The sequence below is a fragment of the Eleginops maclovinus genome, chromosome 2 (genome assembly GCF_036324505.1).
Source record: "Eleginops maclovinus isolate JMC-PN-2008 ecotype Puerto Natales chromosome 2, JC_Emac_rtc_rv5, whole genome shotgun sequence".
Taxonomy (NCBI): domain Eukaryota; kingdom Metazoa; phylum Chordata; class Actinopteri; order Perciformes; family Eleginopidae; genus Eleginops; species Eleginops maclovinus.
This window is the reverse complement of record NC_086350.1, coordinates 6,670,659-6,696,013: the sequence shown is the minus strand read 5'-3', so window position 1 is coordinate 6,696,013 and position 25,355 is coordinate 6,670,659. Positions and strand designations below refer to the sequence as shown.

Sequence of the window (25,355 nt, the reverse complement as noted above, 5' to 3'; positions counted from 1 at the left end):
TGATTCCTTTTTATTCGTCTTAACGGTATACTTTTTAGAAACTTAGCTGGTAATACTCACCTCGGTTCTGATTTGTGGGGTTTGCTAATTAGCATTGACTTAGCAGGGTTAAGTTTGTTTCACTTCAGGATAGCATTAGCTTAAGACACCTTCACTCTAGTTGGAAGGACATCACAAGTGTATTTGAACCATTACGAGTCTTTGCTTAACACGCTGAAGCTGCAGCGACAATCCCAGCTGTTCTCGTCTCTGCTACAAATCCAGTTTTTAAATGTGGCGGTTTGCATCGTTTGTGAAGTGACGACGTGGGAGGCAGCCAAGCGAGGTTAGGTTGCTAGGCAACAACTAATCCAGAATATGGCTTTTAACACTGACCTAAACTTAAGCATTTTTATTTTAAATGAGCGTAGTAGGTGTTGCAATGAGTGTTCCGTTACAGCACTTTAAAAAAACCCAGTAGGTTACTTAGTTCTTAGCATTAGCAGCATAGGATAACCTTTGGTATTAAGCGTTACGTTAGCATACCATTTGTACAGTTACCATAGTAACAAGATACAAGCTATAACTGCCTTTAATACAAAAAAACATCGCCGACTAACGTTAGGCCATTTGGACGTGTTCTGTGCATCGTAATATCATTAAAATGGCTCCAGTGAAACGTTGATATGCTTTGCTGCTAACTAACGCAGAGGACGTCCTTGTTTCAGGTATGGATAATAAAACGACGGTACATGTAGCGTACTGTCGTTAGCATGACAGCTGTGTTTTTACAGTCACCTAGAGCTACATCAAGGTAATGAGATACTTAATGTTATGCCTAGTAGCATTAGTTGATTACTATGCCGCAGTTGCACGAAAGCTAGGTTGTTTCACTGTATATCACTGTGTGAGGAACAGTATTTGTGTTTTTAACGCTATATGTTGAAGAAAACCCGCACTGTTTGATAGACTTCTAATCCGCTTTGCACGTCTTATTTTTAGGGATGGGACAGCCGCCTGTGGTGATCCTCCGGCGCCGCATGAGTGGCAGGTAGCGTTAGTGACGGTGCAAAAGCAATGTTGTGCCGCTGTGCACAATGAAGAAAATATTCAGCTTCACCAAGAAGAAGAAACACCCGTCCGGTACTCCTGACAATGGGAGTGTGCTTTCGGTTGGCTATGACCTGAAAGATAAGGACCTCGGGAAGGTTCACAAGGCTGCATCAGGGGGTGATTTGGCAAAGTTGAGGCAGCTCTCCAAAAAGAATGATATCAATCAACTTGACAAGGAGAACAGGTATGTGGCTTTGAAGCACTTGTTGTCACATCCTTGAAGTTGTATGTCTTATTTACCCTGGTAATATATTCCACATGCATGTTATTTTATGTATATGCTTCTATATCTCTTTTAACACGTTGTTTTTGACCATCTTTTTTCACTTTTAAAAGAAATGTGTATGTATTTCAATCCACTATTGACCCTTGACCTATTTTTATACTGTATCTTTAACACATTAGATGATTAAAAACAAAAAGTGTCCCCAAAAAATGAATGCAGCCGATCAGATAGATCGCATTCTTGTACTTTTAAAATGACAAAGCTCTTTTCAAAAATGTTTGCAAAACTAGAGCCATAGTTTTCATAATGTAGCAGCTCTATGGTATATTGTTTATTTAAAGTAATGAAATATACTTTTATTTATTAGACTCAGCTTGTGGTAAAACATGTTTAGCACTTTTGACTGTAAACAGCAAACTGCCGTCTATTTGAAGCAACAATTAAAAGTAAATGGCACCCCATTGTTTCTTTTTTATTTGCGTTTCAAGGCGGGATCTAATTACCATTCACAATTAGTGTCTCAAAAGTGAGTGCTTATGTAGGAACTTAAGGCACTTTACAGTATGGCTTGTGAAATATCTTCATTGATATTTATAGAATGTAAGGCACCTCGATGTGTGAAGCTTTTCATCAAAGTGCCTTTAAAAATAAGCTTTAAATGATCAGCTTAGTAGAAGTGTTTTTGTGAGAAAAAGAGTGCACGCTAATGAGAAACACTGTCATTTTCTATTTCAGAACTGCACTGCATATTGCCTGCGCCAGTGGACATGCTGAAGTGGTGCAGTTTCTCGTTGAGAGCAAAGCCAAGCTTAACCTATGCGACAATCAAAATAGATCCGCCCTAATGAAGGTAATCCTGGATGATGAGACTCCACCAGAGAGTGGTTTTTCTTGTTGAATATATTGTGATGATCAAAGTTTGCTACTTTCCTCATTCAGTGTTTGAAGCCTGACCTCTGTAATCATATAAATCTCCTCTATATCAGGCAGTGCAGTGCCAGCACGATTCCTGTGTGAAAATACTGCTGGAGAATCATGCCGAGCCTAACCTGGTGGACGTCAATGGCAATACAGCTCTACATTTATCAGCAAACATCCCATCCATGTCCACTACTATCGCACTGCTGGAGCACGAGGCCGACATCAATGCACAAAACAAGGTGATTCCGTCTTTCGGTCTACAACAGCAGAAACATTTTGATTTATCTATAGTTGATATACACATAGTGTCATGTGAGTTGGTCCAGCAACGATGCTAGAGGTTGCACAATATTAGCCCTACTCCTTTTATCTTGATTGAAGAAAATAATTATCAGCCCTTATCATGCCTTCACAGCTCATATATCCTTATTACAGACTTTATTGCAATAACCAACACTGACTGTGTCTGCTGGGTTACAGCACAAATGTTATTGTGTACAACACTAGGCATGGCACAACATGTCAAAATAAATCAAAGCCATCATGAACATTTTAAGCCACATGTATAGGAGTTTCATTCTATTAGAATTCTATTTTTTTGATGGGAGATAGATGTAATTTTTGTATGCATTCAGTGGTATGTCTGTAAGCTATAGTAAAGTGCTAGAAAATAATGAAGGGTCTTTAAAACATAATACATGTTTAAATGTGTCAGCTATGATTTTGGACTTTTGATACATTTATGAAAAAATATAATTGTTGACTGTGATCTCATATTTAGGAGGGATTCACACCCTTGACTGTGGCAGTCCGTGAGGACCATATCGAGATGGCTGAGTTTCTCCTCAAAGAGGGTGCTGATGTAAATATTATGGACCAAAGCCAAAGGTCAGTTCTGAAAAATTAGCTATTTTTTAACAACGTCCAATATCCTTAATGTTGCATAATTCTTTGCTGATGGTTTTTCTTTATTTTCTTTCCTGCAGGTCCGCTTTAATGATCGCTGCCGGCAATGGACAAATCAGTATGTTGCGTCTGCTCCTGAGGTTTAACGCCGATATCACACTAAAAGATACCAAAGGATGGTCAGCCGATGAATATGCCGTGATAAATGGGCATCATCCGTAAGCTCTGCCTATTTTCTTTGCACATATTTCCCTAGAGTTTTATTTATTTTAGAGGTCATGGATTTGTGAACTGGAAAAAAAACTACAGAATCTCATAAATGGATAATTTTGTCTGTTTATTCATTTGGAAACAATTTTGTTTTACAGTTTAAAACTTGCTTTCTTCTTTTTAAGGCTTCTGACATTTTACATCATTATCTTGACTCTCTTGTAGTTGTTCCCTCCTGATCATTGAGCACAGTACCCTGAAGAATGAAGGGCCCTCTATATCATATCAAGGTCAGAGCAAGAAGAAGAAAAACACAGTGCTGGGTAGTCCTCCCCAAAACGTTGAAGCAGGCTTTTCTTTGGGAGGACCAGCCACTGACAAAGATGGTAGGGAGATGGATTTTTATCACATAATAATCAATGATAGAGGTATGAGGATATTATCGTTGTGTGTAATTATTATTGACTTTGATTATTTGATTTATTCCTCATGCATTACCTCTTGACTGGATCTAGAGCATGGAGCAAATGAAGCAAGGGGAGGTATTACTTGCTTAGATGAGCTTTTATAGTAAAACCAGTCAAATGCTGTCAGTCTTGTGACAGTACAGAGCAATAAAAGTCACCAAAGATGGGCTTTGATGTTTATGCTGTTAAATTGTAGCACTTCTTGCACCATACTTGCTTTTAAATAAAGTACATGCTCTCCTTGTCTCTACTTGATGGATTAGATATTAAAATATGATGTGAACCTTCCTAAAATGTATCCATCCGATGTTGAAAATAAGCTGCTCTGTTTTCTTGCAGATTTTGAAGACAATTCTCAGTCGGAGTCTTTAAGTCGGTAAGCACAATTCTCTTTTTGTGGATTGTAACCTACAATTGCAATGCCTGTCCTGGCTTAAACCATTCTTCTTTTCTTGTACAGAGTTTCAAAGAGTGCTGCAGATGAGTGGGCTTCATCAGATGATGATGATGAATCTGTTTTAATCGAAAAGGTTGGTTGCTGTTCCTTTTTTTCTTGTAGACTGGGTTTTTCCTGAATTTCATCCTAGCCTTTAATTGTTCTGCTGTCTTTCAGAAACCACAAAAGGTAAACCTGAGGAAAATGATTGCATCTAAAAGAGGAGGTAATAAGAATATTTCACACTTATCCCCTTGTAAGTGTTCCTCCATAGTTTGTGTTTCTTTGGTAGTAATCTTTCATCTCTGCCTGCTTTGTAGCTTCTGCAATACCTGACAAGTCCCTGAGCGGTACAGAGTCTGAACCAGAGAGTGAGAATAGAGTCCAGAGAATCCCATCCTTCCCAAAGGCTTTACTGTCCAGCAAAGCTCCACTGCGCCCAGTAGATCCTTCTCCCATTTCCTTCCTCTCCAAAGCACCCCAGATGTCTTCTACCCCTCATCCAAGTTACAAAAAGGTAACATATTTGTGTGAAGCTGTGCCGATTGTGTTTCTATAACCTGTTTCTCTCCTATTTTTTTCCCCACCAAACAATCACTACAGCAGACGACCAGGAGAAAAGCAAGCAATCAGAGCAGCCTTCGACAAGTAACACAAGGCCAGAGTCTCAGGAGGGAAGCCCAGAAGCAGAGGAGGAAGAAGAAGAAGAAGAGGAGGAAGAGGAGGAAGAGGAGGAGGAGGAGGAGGAAGAGAAGAAGAGGAAGAGGAAGAAGAGGAAGAGGAAGAAGAAGAAGAAGAAGATGAGGATGACGACCAAGAAGAGCATGAAGATGATGATGATGATGAGGAAAGTGAAGAGGAGGATGAAGAAGATGAAGAAGAGAATGAATGCGAGGAAGAGGAGGACGATGGAAAATGTGTGGCTTCTGTTGAGGCCAACACGACTGAATTTGAAGACAAACCCTCTGTTGCCGCTGCTCTTAACATCATTGACGCTGACAATCCAGCCGGTGCTGACATCAGGGAAACTAGTCCTGGTTTTGTAGGAGATTCAGAGAAAGATGCCACTGTCCACCCGGCTGGAACAATTAGTTACGCACTGCCGGCAACATTAGATGTAGAGGATGACTGTATCGTGTCAGCCATTAGGGTAGAATCTAAATTTTCCGATGAAGATGACAGCCTTGGTTCAAAAGGAGGCCCCCTGCCTTCCAGACTTCACAAAGAAACTTCACCAATGGTGGTGAATGAGGAAGAGTTTGAAGGAGAAATGGAAAATGAGGATGATTCCTGGAGCAATACACAAAACAGCGGGGATGCGGTGAGTAATGACGGTGAATATAAAGAGGATAATCAGACTGGAGGTTTTGAATGAAAAAAGGACTAGCAAGGGGAAGAAATGTGATTCCTAAAGATGGAGGTGAAAATACACATGGCTTTTCTGATGCTGCATCAAACAAAGAATCTTTGAAAGAGAATAAACGCAGATCTTCATGGGGCTCCTCATTAGAGGACAGTGACGATGACCTACCCAAAGAAGATGAGGTAAAAGATGAGACCCTTGATCAGAAAAGTAATGTTCAAGCACCAGATTTACAGCTAGAAGCAGAAACACTGCCTTCAAAATGCTCATTACCTCAACCAAAGGAACATCACCCAGATACCTCATGGGATTCTTCCTCACCAGTGGTACCTTCTCCAAAATGTGTCTCGCATCAGTCAGTGATAGATGAACTTGTGTCTGCTTTGGGGCTACGTTCAAAACGCACCCTTCAGTCTAAAAACAGACTAGCCAAAGCAACAGCAGATGAATCAGAGTGGGATTCCTCTTCTGAAAATAACCATAAAGACGATGCGCATTCACCAAAAATGATATCATCAAACCAGACTGGGGAGCAGCAGTGTTCTGATGACTTTGTAGAAGATAAAGAAAGTGTTAATAAAGTTTTAAATGACCCTTCTACTGCATTGTCACCAGTACCTGAGGATGAAAAGGCAACCAAAATCCAAAATCTAGATAACGATGATGTTGAATCATCACAAAAGGAAGAAATATTAAAGTCAGAGAATGAAGAAGGCGATGATAGCAGTTGGGATGATGAGGATGAGTCAGAAAAGCAGAAGACAATGGTGACAAAGGATGATGACGTTGCAGTGAAGTCAAGTCATTCTACCCCAAACAAGTCGAGGCCCACGAGTGCAATAGAGAAGAAGTTGGAGGGAGATGAAGACAATGAACAAGAATCTATTATTGATGGAAAGGATGACACCGTAGAGGATTACAGGCTGGAGGAGGAAGACAAGCTGGTTGACGTTGACAAAGATAATTCCAGCCGAGATGATGAGGCAAGTGAGGACTCTGACAGCAGGGACCAGAGGCTGCAGTACGATTTCACCAGCACAACAGTCAAAGTGTCTGACGACGAAGACAAGGCCAGATTAACTGCATATGTGCCGCTAGAAAATAAAAGTGCCATAATTTCCCACACAACAGTGTCACCAGATGACCTCAATGAGGAACCAACAAAGAAAAATAGTTGTTCAAGCCCTCGCACTGCCGATCAACACCATGACAAGAACACATCGTCTGAGGATGAAGCGTTACCTCAGACCGACATTGATGATGTCGATGTAGTCTCACCTGATGAAGCAGAGAGCTTAGGCATGAACGGTCAAGAGGTCAGAAAGATTGACGAGCCGGTCAATCAGGTAAAACTGGAACACTACAGGTAGTTTTTAGTTGTAGTGAGCAGTTTCTGAAATGTGGTGCTGTCTTTTAAAACCAACCCTGCACGTGCATTTCATATTTCAATATCCTGTTTTTCCTACCATTGGAGGTGCCTTTTGCAATTGTAGAAGTAGCTGTTTAAGTAAATACTCATGAAAAACATTATGTATTTGTCTTTTTTTAACCAGAAAGAAGATTCCACTGGGGATGAGGATGACCAGGATGAGGAGAGAGATGATGATGATGATGATGATGATGATGATGACGAGGAGGAAGAGGAGGATGTCTCAGATGATAATGAACAACTTGAAGCGAGTGGAGAGTCTCTTGAGGCCACCTCAGCTGTTCCTGAAACAGAAGTTTCTCAAGATAAGAAAAGGGGTAAGGAGCAAATGATTTATAGTAGATGTTCTGTGTGCATGGACAACTGTATTGATAAAACTACAACTTCAGCATATAGTACCAACAGACAACAGCTTTGCGCCTTGATATTGTTTGACAGTCAGATACGCGTTTTATTTTTTCAACTCTATAAAGCCATTCTAGCCAAATCAAGAAAAAAATGATGGTACTGAATTGACTGTAGTTACTATGTTATTGTAAACAAGTGGTCAAACAGTAAGAAAAAGTAAGAATACATGTGCTTCTCTGTCCTATATTTACTATGAAACTAACATTGCTTTACAGTTTATGTCATGATAATAAATCTACACCTGTTGAAACAGATTTCCTGTCTGAGCTGGGTCTAGAGCAGGAAGAAGAAGAGCAGGACTCTTGGGACTCTGAGGTACAGTAAAGATCCTTTTTGTAATATCTCTGAGGATCAGATAAAAGTTAGTCAATCACATTATCACACATTGATTTTTCTCTTTCAGTCCCACTCTGAAAACCCCAGTAAGCCACAGGAAGAGAAAGAAGTCTCGCTTATCAAAGTTAAAGAAGAGGCGGCCACTGTCGAAGAAGAGAGGAAAGAAGGTACGTTTTTATTCTTTACTTTTTTGAAGCAATCTAATCATTCCAGGCACCATTTCACGCTGCAGAACCAATGTGACCTTATCCATAATCATAGATAGCTGTGATTTACTGTAATATTGTTTTATATTTGTCTCGTAGTAATGGATCAAGCTTTCTGTTTTTTCTAAATGTTCATTACAATGTGCAATGCAGTATAATATCCACGACTCAAAACAGCCATTCCAACCATATGTTACATTTCTTTTGTAGACTTGTTTTATATTCCCTCGTTTTTAAGAGGGGAAGGAGGCAATAGGATGGCAGTCCTAGAGCCTCGGAGGAGTGTAGGCAGGCCGAGAGGCAGCCAGGGAGAGGGTATGAATGCTTTGAATCATAGGTCTGAGGAACAGCATGGTGACCATCACCTCATGATCACCATAAGAGAATGCATGCAGCATACGACACTCCACCCTGCCTGCTACCCCTGAACCCTGTTCTCCCAAATCTGTGGCCATATGTCCTTAGCTAGCTCGGTTTCAGCAGGTTTTGGCATAAAATACGTAAATAAAGTGCAGCATTCTTGACAAATGCTAAATTTATGTCCCAGTCAAAACCAGGAATCTGAATGCCCATCCAATGCCTAACCAGCCTCTCTTCACGCTTATTAACCATGAGCTTGTTTGCATGGGAATGCTTTTTGATGTTTTGGCAAACTCAGCCAGCTTCACAAGAATGTTCTTTTGTTTTTTACATAAAAAGTGAGTTGTTTTTCACACATGTGATGTCTCTTCCAGTTGGAAACAACAATACTGGTGATAATAGAGAAGAGGATGTTGAGAGAGATGATAGTATACAGAAAGAGGTAGGTCCGGCTACTAAATGTAAAAGAAAATCAATTAAATTGTGAAAACTGTTGGAGTCACATAGCAATTCTCCTTTCTTCCAGACTGAGAAGTCAAAGTGGGAACCTCTCCGTGTTTTGAGCAAACTTGAAGGAGATCAAGCACAACAGACAGGTGAATAGAATAGCCTAAAGCATTGTGGTTCCTTTTGGTCTGTAAGAATTGGTTTGAAGAAGAAATGGTATTTTTAACATGGCAGTCTGTTTCTCTTTGACAGACTTAATGGAAGAGCTCGGTCTGGGAGATGTTGATGATCTTGAAGGTAATGAATAATAACGAATCCTCCACTCTTTGTTATATTTTTAAATATGGTGATCACAAGGCAGTTGATCATCTAATGCACATGCAGAGAACCCCTTTCTAGATAAAGAATAGACAGGGGGACCCCCTTATGTACATGTTTTGGAAAAAATGGACGTAGCTTTTTAAACTATAGCCTAGTAACATTAAGGAACAAGCTTAAAAAGATTAATTAGACATATATATATATATACTATATATATTAGATTTACTCCATCCTAACACAGAATACCCATTAAACAATGCAACTAACATCAATTCAATTAACCGCTAGTAAAACTGTACCTAAACAAACTCTTTAAGACAAATTGAGAGTAAATGTGTAGTATGAAGGGTATTTCAGACTCAATTAGGGCATACATAGGTAAAATGATAAGAACCAACATGAACTACTTTAGATATTAAGATAATTGTATTTAATTAATCCGATATTGCAACAAACCCCTCTTTTCAAAATCACTGATTATCTGTTTGCTGGTATATTTTACATTTCCGAGTAGCCCAATACACATTATAACATTTTCACTTTCAAAAATGTAGGAGATACATTCTTTTTATTCTTTATAAATGGTATATCTGCGTGCAACACTGGCTCAACCACCCTTTCTATGTTTCTGTCATCATCGCACTTGTTGAAGCTAAAAGAAGAGGTCAGTAAACAAGAACTAGCTTATAAGAAAAGCTGAACTTTACACTGGTAGCTGTAGTTACTCGTTTTAATCCTCAGTCTGATCTGAGTGCAATAGCATCCCAGCCAATCCCAGATCGTTCTCATTGAGTGGTATTGATTGTTGTTGTAGTTTTCCCAGTGTCAACATACCTTCATCAGCATCAATGTCATGTGATGTTTATTTACCTACAACTTCTTGTGTTTATGACACAGATGCGTCAGACTGGGACTCGGCCAGTACTGCCAGTAAGAGAACCCTGCCTGGCCGCAAAATGCCCTCCCCTGGACTCGAGGAGTTCCCAGAATGCTCTTTTCCACCTGTTAAAGAGCAGGATGAAAACCTTGCTACAGCTGCACCTCCGACAACTCCAAGGAGCATCAACCCCAACAAAACCACACCCAGCACACCCCCTCAACCCGTGCCCCAACCCCAACCTCGAGTAAGGAAGATAGTGGCACCGAAACCAGAGAGTGAAGAGGGTAAGGCATTTTACGCCCTTCTGTGATGTTTTAATAACACAATACACCAATCAGACGGAGGATTTGATCTCACCAATTTCCTCTCTCTGCTCTAATTCAGAATCAGATTGGGAACCAGACAATGTGGCGTCCACTAATACTACAGACAAAGTTGACAGTCAGCTGCAAAACCTAGCTGAGCTTCTGGCAGGTTACACCAGGTAAGGCGCTCTGGTCTTTTTGAGGTTGCCTACAGACATGTGTTTGCTCACGCCCCGTGTTCATGATGATTAAGACTCTCTGTCCCCTTAGGTTCCCCTGAGCTCTCACCGATGGCAGGAGACACCAAAACTAACGAAGAATCTGACCAGGAGCAACACAAGGTTAGAAACACCCATACATTTATTTCTACCACTATATTTACAGTATATGTTATTTCTGACTGGTTTGTCCTAGCATCACCATTCATGCGTTTCAGGTCAAAAGGAAATGAAACACTTAATGTGTGTCAATTAAAACATTTGTGAAAATGCAGAAGCTCTAGGCAAGATCAAAGATGTTTTTAGTCATTTTGTTTTAGTAAATAACAAAATGAGTCCATCTGTTTAAGCATGCCAGCTACATCCTGTTATGTTGACTTCAACAGCTTGTTCCAACAAAATGATGTTTACTGTGCCAGAAATCAAAGGTTCTGTTTCATACAATATGTGCCAAACAAGTTAGAACATATCACAAATGAATGCAATTTCTGTATGTTTAAATTCTGCCATATTTATTTGAATATTGTGTCTTTTTAATTTAAAGTCCAAATGTGTTTTTTGTATGTTTTGTCTTGTCTGTGTTTGGTCTTCCTTGTCCACCCATGCCATCAAAGGAGGTAAATGATGCAGTAGATACATGTGAGCTAGATCTAAATAACTCTAATCCATCTCGCCATGTGGGCTCTGACGGTGGAGAAAAGGATTATAACTTTAAAGATCAACACAGTCATGAAAAAAGGGGTGAAGGTAGTGATAGTGTCCCATGGGAGAATCGCTACGAGAAGCTCTGGGTAGAGGTGGAAAAACGGGAGGTGAAATCCACCTTCAAGAACGTTGCTGGGGAATTAAAAGAGAAGTTTGGAGAACTGCTTCGATCACGACGGTCTGCAGAAGAACAGGCCGTTGCTGAATCTTCTTCTGCAGAAGAAGAGTCGAGCGATGAAGAAGAAGATGGGGAAGTGATTGTGCGCCCAACGGCCAGAGCAAGGTGTACCGTCCTTCTCACCATACCCGAGCAGAGGGAGTCTGGACAGGAAGACTCTCTGGCGGATTCAACTGACAACTCCTTATGCGAGGACCCGAAGCAGGTCTGTGACCCCCCCCCACGTAGTCAGAGCAACATGTGTCGAGTCCCAGATTTAGTCACTGACGATGTCCTTGAGGAGCACAGCTCTCCGTCACCTCAACTCACCACCCCAAAAAGAGACAGCTGCGTAGATCACGTTACCACAGCTTTAAATGATAATCAAACCATGCCCGTATCAGATGTTGACTGGAGCACATTCCTTAAGGATGAGGCCAAACTAAGGCCATCCCAAAAACCACATCTGGACCTCATCTCGAAGGACAGCAGTGCTAATTTAGATGAAGCTGAGAAAAACAATGCCTGTTCAGAAGAGGATCCTGAGGAATTTGCCAAGTTTCATGCACCCTCAACGAGCAGACGTTCAGCATCTATCCCAGGTGTTTCTGATGAAGCGCTCGAGGAGCACATGGGAAGATTTAAACTTGAGGTAGGGGTGCTGAAGGTTTTCTTCCAGGATTTGGAGAAAGAAAAGGCCCAACTCCAGAAAGAGGTAGAGGATGGCCGCCCCTCATATAGTCCCTTCTTGATCGCCTCTTTCTCTTCATTACATCCATGTTCTTCATTTAATTTCCTTTAGTCATCGGTTTCAAGTGGCCCAAACTAGCCATGCATCCTATTTCATTTTTCAATTTCTTGATAGCCATTTTCTTTAGTTTTGACTTAAAGAAGAAGTGTCCATCTCGCATGTTTCTGTTTATTTATTTTGTGTCTTTTTAACTAACATGTGAAATTGAACTGCGGTTGGATGAACGTCACATGCACTGCACTGAAGTGACCGAAAACATATTGGTTGTTTTTCATTTTTAATAGTTCTCCATCACTAAACAAAGTTTATGGCGCTTTCACACCGGACGCAATGCGAATAATCGCTCGAGTTTCACCGCTGCTGGAGAGGAGGCGGGACTTATCTTGTAGACTGGTAGATACCAAAAACAACATTTACATAATTTGACTCTAATTTGTTTGTAATACACGTTCCAAATGATGCCGAAATAACTACATACTGATGCTGGTTAGTATAAAACATGAAGTACTTTTGCTTTGACAAATGTGCTTACAAGACCGCAGACAAAAAAAAGTTTAAAATGCGTGTTTTTTTGATCGGTCAGACTAAGCTAACATCTAGCGGCTCTGTCCACATAACTTCATACAGACATAAATAAGGCAGCGACTGTATTCGCCATGTCAGAGACAGTCTGTGGTTTGTGCATTTATAGCTTTTCGCTAGTTTTTGAACAGATATGAGTGAGCTATGTGTGGCCGCTATATTGGTTTTCTGGTTCAACTACAGTAACGGCAGGTTTAGATCCTCACCGCTGATTGGCTTTCGCGAGGACGCGTCACGCGAATCTGGCGCTAAGCGAATCTATCCGCGTCTTTACATTGACTTTAACTCGCATCGTCTCGGGTGTGAAATGACCATTGTGTGTTCATTCGTATTGATTTGTCTTTAGTTGTGCATGGAACTTGCATGTATTTTTAAGTTGATTAGGTTTGTTTAATTAACTCTTCTGTGTTTTTGTGTGATGACTGTATGAATAATGGCCTTCTTTTCCTCAAAAAGAAGTGCTTTCTTTGGCAATTTGTTTGATCCTTTTTTTTTTTTTTTTTTACTTCTTCATGCTATGCTTAAGCTATACTGATTTCTAGGGAAGGGATATATTTATATGTTGGACAGCCTTTTGATTCCTCTATGGAAATACATCATAGAAAAATGAGAAAGTAATACTGTAGTGTTGAGCTCATTTGCAACTATTAGAGACCTTTTGACTTCAGTCTTTTCTCAGTTCAGGTATGCCAAAGCAAGTTTTGCAAAGGCACAATGCATCCTTTTTTAATTTAATTAAAAATAATATGTCAAATAGAGTAACCACAGCAAGGTGTTAGGTCTCCAATGGGAGAGGTGAGACTAAATTATGTATGACAAAGTGTAGAAGTCCCTGCTCCAAAATGCATCTTAATAAGGCTGGCCCAAACCTGTTTGAGTTAGGAATAATCCCTCAAGTCATGTTTTTCAATATTCAACTTTTTGTCCTTTCAGGTTGGCAAAGACACCAGAACGGCTGCAATGGAGGTGCAAACATCCAGTACCTCTTGGGATTCTGGTGAACAGGCATTCGAAGAAGTGGGCACTGAGAAACCTGAAACCAGGTTAGGAGGCCTGTCAAGTCCAGCTGGAAAAATGCATCAGGAGAAGCAACCTGCAGCCACCAAGAGGTATGCATTCATTTGCTTTTACACATTGTTTTACACTTGACATTCATCACAAGCGCATGTTAACCCTTACAATTTCAGAGTCACAATCCTCCAGAATTTAGTCTGATATTATCTAGAAGCTAGGATGTTACTTGTGTGTGTGTGTGTTTGTGTGTGTAGTTGTCCTGTAAATCATTTCATAAGTCTTATAAGTTTGATAAATGTTTTTAATTGAAGCTACATTTTTTTCAATGACGCATTCAGCAGAGAGCTGAACTTCATTTTATTGATTCCATTTTATGAGGTTTTCTTCAGCAAAACCTCCATAAGGGCCCTGACGTGAGAGGTCACAACTTATTGACTATCAGGTTTATTGCTCTCCATAGCACCAACGCGGCACCAGTGCAATTGCGTCTCCCGCTCCAGCAGATCTACAATAGCAGCAAACAGGAGGGACAAGCTGTAGAGGAGACCTTACAGCTGGAGCTGGTCCGAGGGGCCCCGCACAGCAGAGCCCCTCAGACCAACGCTCATGTCAATGGAGATCCTCTCTCTGTGTTTGACGATAGCACTTTAAGTGAAGTGTCGGACGATGAAGGAAGGTATATATGCAGTATCAATTTCACCTCTCTGTCACTAACTCATGAGGTGTGTTAAGACTGAAGGCAAAGGGAATTATGCAGGAAGTACAGCTGTGTGGAAAGTGATTGCATGTGAACAGTTACAGATTCACTCTAGGGAGAGAAAATGGAAGTCTCTAAAGGCTTTTTGGTAACCTGTAGTACTTAACTTAAAGGGACAGTTCAACGTTTTTGAAGCAGGGTTGTATAAAGCACTATCAAAGTTAGTGTAATACCTTCAGTGGCAGGTAAAAACTGAATAAGAGAAACCTCTAGAGTTGTTGGTAAGTTTAGATCATGTTGGTGCATTGGTGGTTTTTAACATTTGCTTTGCATTCAGTCTAAACAAACCATCACAATACTGGTGGTGGGTGATCAGTGGGAATCAATTTTCCTCCCTGTTGCATGACTAACCAATGATTTCCATAAAAATGAATAGTATACTGCATTATACCATTACACTTTCAACAAGTCTGCAATGCAGCTATCATAGCTTTGGAACGGGCAAATCAGTTTTTAAAATAACCCCTGTTGTTATTCTCTGGGCTCAGGTTTCCAGTTAGTGGACAACAGAAAAACAAGGTAAAATGCACATTCTCCTAATAACTTGTAGATGGAAGTTTGAGAAAGTCAATCGTATTCACTCCCAGCTGTGTCCATATGCAGGATCCTGAAGAAGTGGAGATGGCCGAAGACTTTGATGAACTCACTCAGTCGTCCGACACAGCCACAGACGACATCGACTCTCCCACTTCAGGCTATCGCCACGCATCTCTCCTCATTCAGAAGCTGGACTCAGCCACTTTGGGTACTGATTCAAACGCTAATATACATCAAATTAGTTAAATACATATAGTCAATCCACCTTTTAAAAGAGACGTGCAATAATATATCCCTAGATTCGAGAAGCATGGTGAAGCTGCAGAACATTTTCCACGAGTATGAGCGCTCCATCCAAAAGGCAAGGAGTCGCCATGGGTACCTGTCAGACAAGGTGAGCCAGCTGGAAATGGAGCGGGCGGAGTTGAAAAGCTCTTTGGAGGAAGTTAAAGATGTGAAATCGGCCTTGGAGCGCAACCAGCTGGAACTGCAGACTGAAGTCACAAACCTCAAGTGAGAGCAACTTCCTTTTCTAGAACGACAGCTTCCTGTAGCCATTCCTTTACATGGTCTTGCTCTCTTTTGTTGAATTTTTGTGCAACATATGTCATCTGATGGTCTAATTTATGGATCTTTTTTTATTCATTTATATAAAATATGATATATTGCTATAGATTTCAGCTGAAACAGGAGCAGGAAAATCGCCGCAACGCCACCATGATGTACAACACGACCCGAGACAAGCTTAGGAGGATGGAGGAGCAGCATCAGGTCGAGGTGCAAGAGAAGCAGAAGGTGGAGCTCACCCTCAGGAACCTGGAGCTGGAGATGAGAACACTGGTCAACAGCATGAAACAGGTACAGCATCTTAGCGTATGATGATTTGATGAGATGCTTTGAGTGTTTGATCAGTGTGTAACCTGTTTTATTTTTTGGTGTATATGTAATTGATTCATTCAATGGTTATGTCAACCCCCCAGCTTGAAGAGGACCACAGTGAGACCCAGAGACTGCTGGCTCAGGAGCGCAGCGCTCGGACGCTGCAGGAGAACCTGCTCAACAGCCATCTCCGTAAGCAGCAAGAGATCGAGGACGAGAACAAAAGAAACATCAGCAAAAGCAATGAGGTAATCCCCACACAGTATTATCCACCTTTTTAGTGAGTTTGTATGGTTTATATGATATTCTAACTGTTTGCACCCTGTGATGTTGTGTTTCTTTATCCATAACTGGGTAAAAAACATTGGTAGGTCTAAGCTTTTGAAATGTTTGGTATTGTAAAGTAACAGTGGTACAGTATGGTGTTGCTAATAGAAGATTGTTATTTGTATAAATAGAAAAAATGCTAATCTGTAACTTAAAACCTGCATACTTGAGTCACTCTTGACCTTACATTTTATTCTCTCTCCATAGGCTTTGTCTCAGCTCACCGAGGCCAGTGACAGGGAGAGGGAGCTGCTCCAGCAGACTGCCACCTTCCAGGAGCAGCTGACCATCCTGAGAGCAGAACTCGAGCGTTCACAGGCCAACGGCAGTCTCAAGAGAGCCACCTTTCGGAGGAGAATGAACACCTCAAAGAGCAGCTAGAAGATGCTCGAAGGGATCTCAAACTCAACAGTGAAGCCCTGACCCAAACTGTCTTCAACTGCAACAACCAGCTGACCGCCATGAAGTCTGAGTTAACTATGACAACCAACCGTCTGGAAAACGAGCGACAGACTCGCGAAACGCTGGACGCAGAGGTCGATTCCACTCGTGTCCGCCTGGCTGGAGCCGTAAAGGAGGCGGAGCTTTGCCTGGCAGCTCAAACAGAGACTGAGAGAGCTCTGCTCCGGGAGAAAGAGGAACACCAGCGTCTTAAAGACAGACTCACAGGTTGGTAATGGTGGACATGGATGGACAGCTCACCCATGCCGATACAAGTTGTGACACATTTCCTGCTTGGAGACATGACATGTGTTTATCAAACAGACGCAGCTGCTTCTAATAGCTGTTTGTAATCCAAAGTGCACCTTGTGTTTAATTCATGTGCTTTTTTTCTTTATTTACATCAATATTTTAAGGAAAGATGAAGTGAAAGTGGCTTGACTGTATCTGACACTGAATCACAAGGCTTTTAAATCAACAGGTGAAGTAGCCAATCAACGTGAGTCAGTCAGCAGCCTTTCCCAGAAGCTTTCCAAGGCAGAGACTCGTGCTAACAGCCTAGAGAATGAAGTTCACCGGGCCACGCTGCAGCTGACGGAGAAAAGCCTCCTGCTGGACGTCCTGCAGCGGGAGAAGGACCAGGGGGCTGCACGTGTGAAGGAGCTAGAAGCGGCGCTGCAGGTTAAGGAGGAGCTGGCCAACCGCGCCGGAGCACGGCAAGAGGCCGCACAGGAGCGACTAGCCCAAACCCAGAGTGAGAGCATGTTACTACGGCAGCAGCTAGAGGAGGCCCAGAACAAAGGCGTTGCAAAGGAGCGTGCAGTGACAGACGCCCAGGATCGCTTCAGTGATATCCTGTCCAAGCTGCGCTCTGACAGCGAGGAGAGGGTGCAACTAGTGGAGGAGAGAAGTAAGGAGCTCGCCAGTAAGGCTGCCGACCTCCGAGATCAGATCTACAAGCTAGAGGAAGAGAAGAGCGAGCGAGAGGTAGATCACAACCTCAACCTAACCTGTTGATCCAGATTCACTAGTCTTTACAGTATATCTAATCACTCTCTGCTTCTTTGGATTTTGTCTGAGTCAGACTACTGTAAGGCAGCTGCAGCAGGAGCTAGCTGATTCGCTCAAGAAGCTGTCAATGAGTGAGGCTTCTCTGGAGGTCAACACACGCTATCGCAATGACCTGGAGGAGGAGAAGGCCCGGCTCTTTAAAGACTTGGAAAGGCTCAAAGGAAAGGTAACCGCAGGGAACAGTGCCACCTTGTGATAGGTTATTATCCCCATGTCTCTGATATCAAATGTGTTAATGGTTATGAAGCTAAGCAAGCTGATGAGATGACAGTTAGATCCACTGTTAACATTTCTGACGAGTCAGATGCTTTGTCTCTGCCTTGCAGCTGGAGGAAAGTGAAGACCTGTATGTGCAATCTGAGAGGCGCATTAACAGTCTGAAGAACAGCCTGGATGAGAGGGAAAAGGAGCTCTCCACCTCTCTTCAGAAACACCAGGAGGCGCTGTTAGCCTCGGCAGCTTCTGACACCACCATCAAGCAGCTGGAGGAAGCTATGCAAAGGTATGCACACACAATCTGTCCACACACTCAGGATTGAAAGTTAATGAGTTTATTATAAATTAAAAAAAAGAAAAACAAGCTAACTATACAACTCAGAAATAATTATATATTCTATAACTCGTATTAAAAGCATTTGAATCTGCATATGTTTCGGTTTACGGTATATGAATATATGTTTCAATGTAATGCCTCATTAGGCTGGAGATAGAGAACGCCCGGCTGGAAGCTGCTGCAAAGCAACAGGCCAACAAAATTGAAGCTCTTCAGAAAGGCGCTCAGGAGTCTGCCATGGTGAGTCACTTTCACACACACACACACACACACACACACACACACACACACACACACACACACACACACACACACACACACACACACACACACACACACACACACACACACACACACACACACACACGTTATACAGGATCTCGCTGGTGCCATATATCCTTTCTGTGTGACTTAAATAGCAGTATGGTGATTCTTAGAGAGATCTCTCTGACATCACATAGCTGGCGTTACATTATGAAGTCATTAAGGTATCCAATTTTCTTCCAGCAATCTGACTGCTCGCCTGGAGAAGGGGTTGGTATTGTGGATGTAGGATTAGTCCCGCTGTGTTGGTTTACCTCTGTCATTTCTTTTTATTACCAAACATAAAAATGTAAATCATATTTTATCTATTTACAACGTGACATTCTTTGTGGGCATTTTGATAAACAACAAATCCTAACTTTTGAGGGATTAATAGTTTGTGTCAGTGTTTCTTGGTGAACTAAAATGATGGTTTCTCCCTTAAAGCTTGATTTTGGTATGTGGGCTCTGTCACTTCTCTTTGTCTTACTCTGCCTGATGCATGCTACTACACTTTAATCAAACTATCCTCTCAACTTTATTGAATGATAAACAGACAACAGGAACACAAACTCTAAATATGTATATTTTTTTCAATGCTTCTCATATTTTTGTAGGTGAGAGGTCATTTGGAGGAGTTGGTAACAAACCTCCAAAGCAGTAAGATGACTTTGGAAGACCAACTCAATCGAGAGGTTGGTGGCATATTTTGTTTCCTTACTCAGTTTAGATTTCAATCACATACTCTCATCGTTTCTTTTTTTTCTTCTGGTGTTTATCTATGTAAATAACCAGAATGAGCAGAGTGTTCTTACATTTTTGAGGAGACAGCCAAAAGAGAAAGAATCAAACTGTTTTCAGGAATCTTTTTAAGCAATTAGAATATGACACGAATGGGAGTTAAACAGGAAACAGTATGAAAACTATTGAAGCTAATTATTTAGCTAATTTAAGAAAATAAGAACAAGGTTCAGGTTTTATTTGTGTAGTTTTTGAGCAGTAGTATTTCTGTCTCCACTCCTACTGATACATTCGAATTAAACATATTCTTAAAGGCGAGAAGAACAATAGGCTGTAACAAGCTGATTGGAACTTATTTTTATAATGTACAGTGTATACTGTTTAGAATAATTCTATTTTGCCTTTATGTTTCTCTCTCTTAGGTCCAGAAGCAGAGCATGCTGTCCCACACAGCGCATGACTCTCAGGCCTTGTGGGAGGAGGAGCTGAAGAGCCGCTCTAAGCTGGGACTGCGTCTGGCAGAGCTAGAAAAGGAGAAAGGAGACCTGAGCACCCAGGTGATCACAGTCATGCATTCATATGGGACCTAAAGTTGTAGCAATCACTACTGGTAATGTACCATGCTCTGGGTCTGACAGCTATGGGCCGGTTTCCTGTGTTCCAGATGGAAATAGAAAAGAAAAAAGCCAAGAAGATAGCGGAACAGAAGAAAGCTGTAGACAGCCGACTGGACCAGGAGATGCAGAGAAACACAGAGCTCCAAAAAGAAATGTACAGGTGACTCCTAGCCTCCGCCTCGCACCCCCCTCGCCCTCCTCCCCCCACGGCAGTACATCTTCCTGATAATTAGACACAGCAAGGATCCAGTAGAGTGCAGCTTTTCCTGGCTTATGTGGCTGTGGTGCCTCTGTGTATACATCTGGTGTAAGATTTTCGGTTTCGTTTTGAAATCAACTGCTATGGTGTTTCAGTACTGTGTTTGTCCTTTATTTTATTTGTGTGTGTGCAAGCTTAATTGTTTGAAATGTATTTTTTGTAGGGGAATTTTAAGCTTTTTGTGTAATGCAATTTATATTTGTTTATTTGTTTACGTATAGTAATGGTCCATTTGTGTTTAAGGTTGCGTACTTTAGTGAAGACTGCCAAAAAGAAACTGCGGGATCAGGACACGGGCGGAGCTGATTTTGGCTCTCCTATGGGCAGCCTACGGATGGAGCAAGGCAGACACAGCCAAGCCGAGGGGGCGTTTGGACGAATGAAAGAAAAGGTTTGCCTGTCAGCACCGTCTGAAACCACTCTAGACCCCTTGAGTCCCTTAGACGTAGTGTTCTACCTCAGACCTCGGCCTCTTTCCTTTCTAACCAGGTGGACGATCTGCAGGTGCAGCTGGAGAAGGAAGCGTCCCGTCGCAGTCAGCTGGAGAAGGTGAACGACGACCTCCAGGATCAGCTGGCCTCCCTGAAAAGCTCAAGCCGAGGCAATGAGCAACTGGAGAGGAGTAAGAGGCAGTTGGAGGAGGAGGTGCTGGACCTGAGGCGCCGACTGGAGGCCGTTCAGATAGAGCAGAGCCAGGTGGAGCAATACCGCCGGGATGCTGAGGACAGGGCCCGTCAGGAGATCCAACAGAAACTGGAGCAGGTCAACATCTTTCTGCAGGTAAAGCCCAATATGATTTGGTTAATATGAAGTGGCCTTCTTCTTAAAGGCTGTTGAGAAACGTTTGTCCTCTTATTTTTCATTAAAGAAATGTCCACTCACCATCCCTGATATAATATCTGTTTGTCTCTCAGTCCCAGGCTGCATCCCAAGAAGCGTTGGATCAGATCAAAGCGGCCAATGAGACCAACCTGCGCTCCCAGCTGGAGCAGAAGATCCGGGAGATGGAGGGGGAGCTGAGCCGGGCCCGCACCACCCATCATGACAGCCTCAACCAAAGAGACTCCACACGCACGGAGCTGGAGCGATACCGCCAACTCTACGCCGAGGAGCTGCGGGTCCGCAAGTCCCTCGCTGCCAGACTTGAGAGGTGAGACCAGCTCGCTCTGTGCTTAGTGACGGGTTCCCTAGAGGCTCAGTCTGTTAAACCAGAATACTATAATGCATAAATGTATTTATCAATTATGTTTTTCCCCACAGGGCCAATAGTCGACTTTCAGAAGCCAATTCCAAGCTGCTCAATGAGCGCAGCCGGGCTCTGATCACCAGCAGCATCGCAAACGGTAGCCTTGGAGGGCCCACGCTGGACGTGAGCGCTCTTGGTTCACCATTACACTACGGGGCCACACTGGGGCCCCTGAACAGGAGTCTTGGCCTGGGACTCTCCCTACTTAACCCTGTAACGGATGGGCACAACAGCAGGGTGGAGGACTACCTAGCAAAGGTCCGTATTGTTATTAATCCACACACATGGTGATCTCTCTAAGGGAGACAAGTTTATTCACTTTCGGCCATTTTCATTCCCATAGTGTCGTTGGTTTACAGTTTTCTTTGTTTAATTGGTGGCATTTTTTCATAGATGTTGCTTTAATACACTGGTTAGTGTGTTGTTACAATGTCATAACAGACACAGAGATATATATTTCAGATTGAGGAAAAGTCAATAATCAAATGGCTTTCTAAAGTCTAACAACACCTGTCTTCCCTCTACAATTTTTTACATTTCTTCCCCCATGTTCTTTTATTTTCTCGCTCCTGCTCATTTTCCTCACTCTATCTCTATCTTCTATGGTAGTGGGACTTTAAGTATAACCTGTCTTCTATTTCTTAATCTTCTAGCTTCTAGCTCAAAAGTCTGTCTCTCATCTTTCCTCTCTTCAGCCAGACCCATAACCAGGTGTGTAGATGCGTTGAGCTCAGTGTCTGATTGGATGCTGTATAGGGATGCACAGATTCAGAAACTCTGATACAAACGCCGGCATCCGGTACTGTCTGAAGTCATGCCAGAGTGCCCAAATCCAAGTCTGGCTGCTACCAACTAACATTTCGAAGGCTCTAAATTGATGTGACACAACATATCATCAGCGGTCACTGCAATCAGTACACTTTTCGATCGTCCGATAGCTGTCAAAAGGCCGGAGACTAATGTTCTGCCAATAAATCAGTGCATCCCTACGGGTGTTCCCTTTAACCTGCTGTGGGCCTACATTTCTGTTTCCATGCAAGGCATCATGTCAAGGTAAAATGTGAATGTAGATAAGAAAAGTAAATTGAGTGGAACCAGTAAACTTACAGAAAATCGAGCTTTCCCCACACTGCAATTAGAGAAATGTGTTTAAATGACATTGGTCCTTATCATTGCAGAGCTTTTCCCTGCTTCATCTGCTTCATCTTTGAGGAATGACCTACTACAGAAACTCAGCTTACACTAAAGCAGAGCTTGCATGCTTGGCATTTCCTTCTGTGTTTTATAAACTACTCCTGATTTTTTTTTTGCAGTGTTTTTCTCCATCCAATAGGGCTGGGTAATATGGAGAAGATACAAATATCTTTTACCAAATTATTTTCAGAATTGATATTGGAACAACATTGTAGAATTGATGCTTTTAATATATATAAAGTTAGATGTTTGATTGATATTCATCTGTATTGTGGATATAATAACAGTTAGAACAGTCTGGTTATTCAAAACATTAAATCCCTTTACTGTATTGCAGATTTACTGCACCAGGACACCAATGTTATTATGTCCAACATTTTAGATAATATCTAATCTCATATCAACATATAATTCTTATTGCCCAGCCCTGCTCTCAAAGTATCCACATTGCCATTTACCATGGTTTAGTGTTCAAATATCATCCTTGCTTCTTTGCCTTTAAAAAACAAAACGTGTTGAAATCTATTTCTAAGGCAATTTTATTTCAGTTTTATCTCAGCTAACATTTTCCACTAAAACATCTAAATTTAATCTCAGTTTTGCTTCTTTTTTACAGATGCAGAGTGAGTTGGATAGAAACATATCAAAGGAATTAAACAACGGTGAGTTCACTGAAGCTGGAAACACAAATGTCAACTCCTTATAAAGTCTTTCATTATTTATGTTATGTTTTACTTTAATGATTATGTTAAAATATCTCCTTTACTTTACATACTTAGTTCTTATATTGTAAAATGCATTATATTCAACATGAAACCCATTTCTCCCTGGGGTTCTTTAAGTATTTATGGTTGTGATTGAATTCATTTGATGCTAGCAGTATTTGACTTGTAGCTGCTGCTCACTGATGTTATTGAACATTTTTTCAACAGTACCAGCTACCTCTTTTATCTTACATGGTCACTTAAAAAAAAAAGTACTGCTGCTTAGTTAAGTAATTCTAATTCTGATTCTGTGCTCTCTCTGCTCCTCAGCCACAGCAGAGCTGGACGTAGCTTCGGCCCGGATGTCACCGGTGGGCTCTGCCTCCCGGGTGGAGCTGGACCCCGTCAGCAGAGCGACGCAGCAGTACTTAGAGGTACTCAAGAAGAACAACATGATCTGAACACACATCAGCACTGCTGCTCGCGGTCATTTTAGCCAACAACAAAACTTAAAATACTGACTGTATCAAAAGCAGGCCAAAGCAACCGGCGTTCATACAACACCATAATCCAGCTTCGTATTTACTCTCCTTTCTTTTATGAAAGAAAGCTAACATAATGCACATTGCACTTAACCACTCAGGAGCAAAGGGCATGAGTCATATATATATATATATATATATATATATATCTATGTACATATAGATATACAGTATATTGCATCATCGATGGGTACACAAAGAGAGAACCTCAAAAGTATTTGTTCCTTCTGTTCAATCGGTTACTCTATTGTTTCTATTAGAACAGTGTGTATATATATATACAGAAACGTGGTTTGGCTTTTTATTTGTGAATATTGGTTGCTAAATTTGAAGTATTTGATGTATGCATCATTATTAATCTTGCCAAGATATTACATTTGGTACGTGCCATCAAATGGTGTAATATCAGTCTTGGTCTTACTTTATTAGACTCATTGGAGAAATGTGTTTGTGATTATTTATTCATTAATGTTTTTTTTATGAACATGATATACTTGAATAAGACGAGCTGGAAAGCTCTCTGGCTGAAACAGGGTGACTACATTTGTGTAACTCATATTTCAGATTTCTGTTGGCTTGTTTCTTTGGCCACTAAAAGTGAAACACACTTTTTTGTTGTTGTTTGTTAGTTGTTGTTTTTTTCATCATTCATAAATACCGTAACATAATACACATGTATGACGCCTGTACATTACAGAAGACTCTAAAGTTGTAATTAAATAATAAAATGAACTTGAGTGAGCTGGGGTGAACATTCAAGATCTTATAAAATGACCGTTTTATTTTATTTTATTCACCATCTTTCTGAAATATATCGCTTAGATGCTTCAAAGGAATCCTAAAATGTGACTGATTTGATTTAATTAGTCGTAAGGAACAAACATAAAGTACACGTCTAGATATGATATTGAACAAACAAGAAGAAGAAAACTAAAACATGAAATGCAGAGTATAAAATCCATCATGGGGCACGGGCTTGCTAAGACACATTGTTTAAAAATAAATATTATTAATAATTGAGTCATCATAAACAAATACTGAAATTAAATGTAACTACTATATATTTCCTAAGGGATCCTTACCTGCACCTGGGTTAAAAACAAAAAAAATACAAATGCTGGATATCCCTGCTACATTACAGACTTAAATCCTATAACATGCACGCCGGATTATTATAGGGGTTACTTAATTTACAGATGTTACAATACCAAAATAAAAAGTACATTTAATATTGTAAAATAGATCTTAAGTTGAGTGTGAAAAAGCTTTTTACTCCAGTTAAAATCCCTTATAAATTCCAAAGTATCTGCCCGAACAGGTGAAGAACTACATTTGAGCAAAATATTTGCTTATAAATTATTCTTAGCTGTGGAAGAACAGTATATGTTTAGTAGTGACCCGGTTATTGTGTGCAGATCTCGCTTTAGATTCCAGGTATCTTAAA

At 41.2% G+C, this 25,355-nt stretch overlaps 1 protein-coding gene across 1 annotated transcript; it reads left to right on the top strand.

The window, feature by feature from the left end:
* The first annotated feature begins 585 nt into the window (after positions 1-585).
* On the top strand, positions 586-25,140 carry si:ch211-272n13.3 (uncharacterized). The gene is given in 49 exon segments (XM_063906146.1): positions 586-707; positions 982-1,276; positions 2,054-2,168; positions 2,305-2,478; positions 3,021-3,127; positions 3,226-3,363; positions 3,581-3,741; positions 3,871-3,897; positions 4,162-4,198; positions 4,283-4,352; positions 4,436-4,484; positions 4,579-4,775; positions 4,917-5,592; positions 5,640-6,967; positions 7,175-7,367; positions 7,712-7,773; positions 7,862-7,961; positions 8,211-8,315; positions 8,735-8,802; positions 8,887-8,956; positions 9,060-9,104; positions 9,781-9,792; positions 10,026-10,292; positions 10,393-10,492; positions 10,567-10,654; positions 11,146-12,108; positions 13,660-13,835; positions 14,201-14,416; positions 14,986-15,016; positions 15,101-15,242; positions 15,334-15,547; positions 15,709-15,892; positions 16,015-16,161; positions 16,448-16,586; positions 16,589-16,909; positions 17,163-17,668; positions 17,766-17,918; positions 18,079-18,254; positions 18,452-18,545; positions 18,813-18,839; positions 19,226-19,303; positions 19,772-19,906; positions 20,014-20,126; positions 20,469-20,616; positions 20,715-21,005; positions 21,140-21,375; positions 21,486-21,729; positions 23,282-23,327; positions 23,700-25,140. Coding segments are annotated over 48 exon segments (9,300 nt in total). The 5' UTR covers positions 586-707; positions 982-1,076; the 3' UTR covers positions 23,831-25,140.
* Positions 25,141-25,355: the final 215 nt, after the last annotated feature.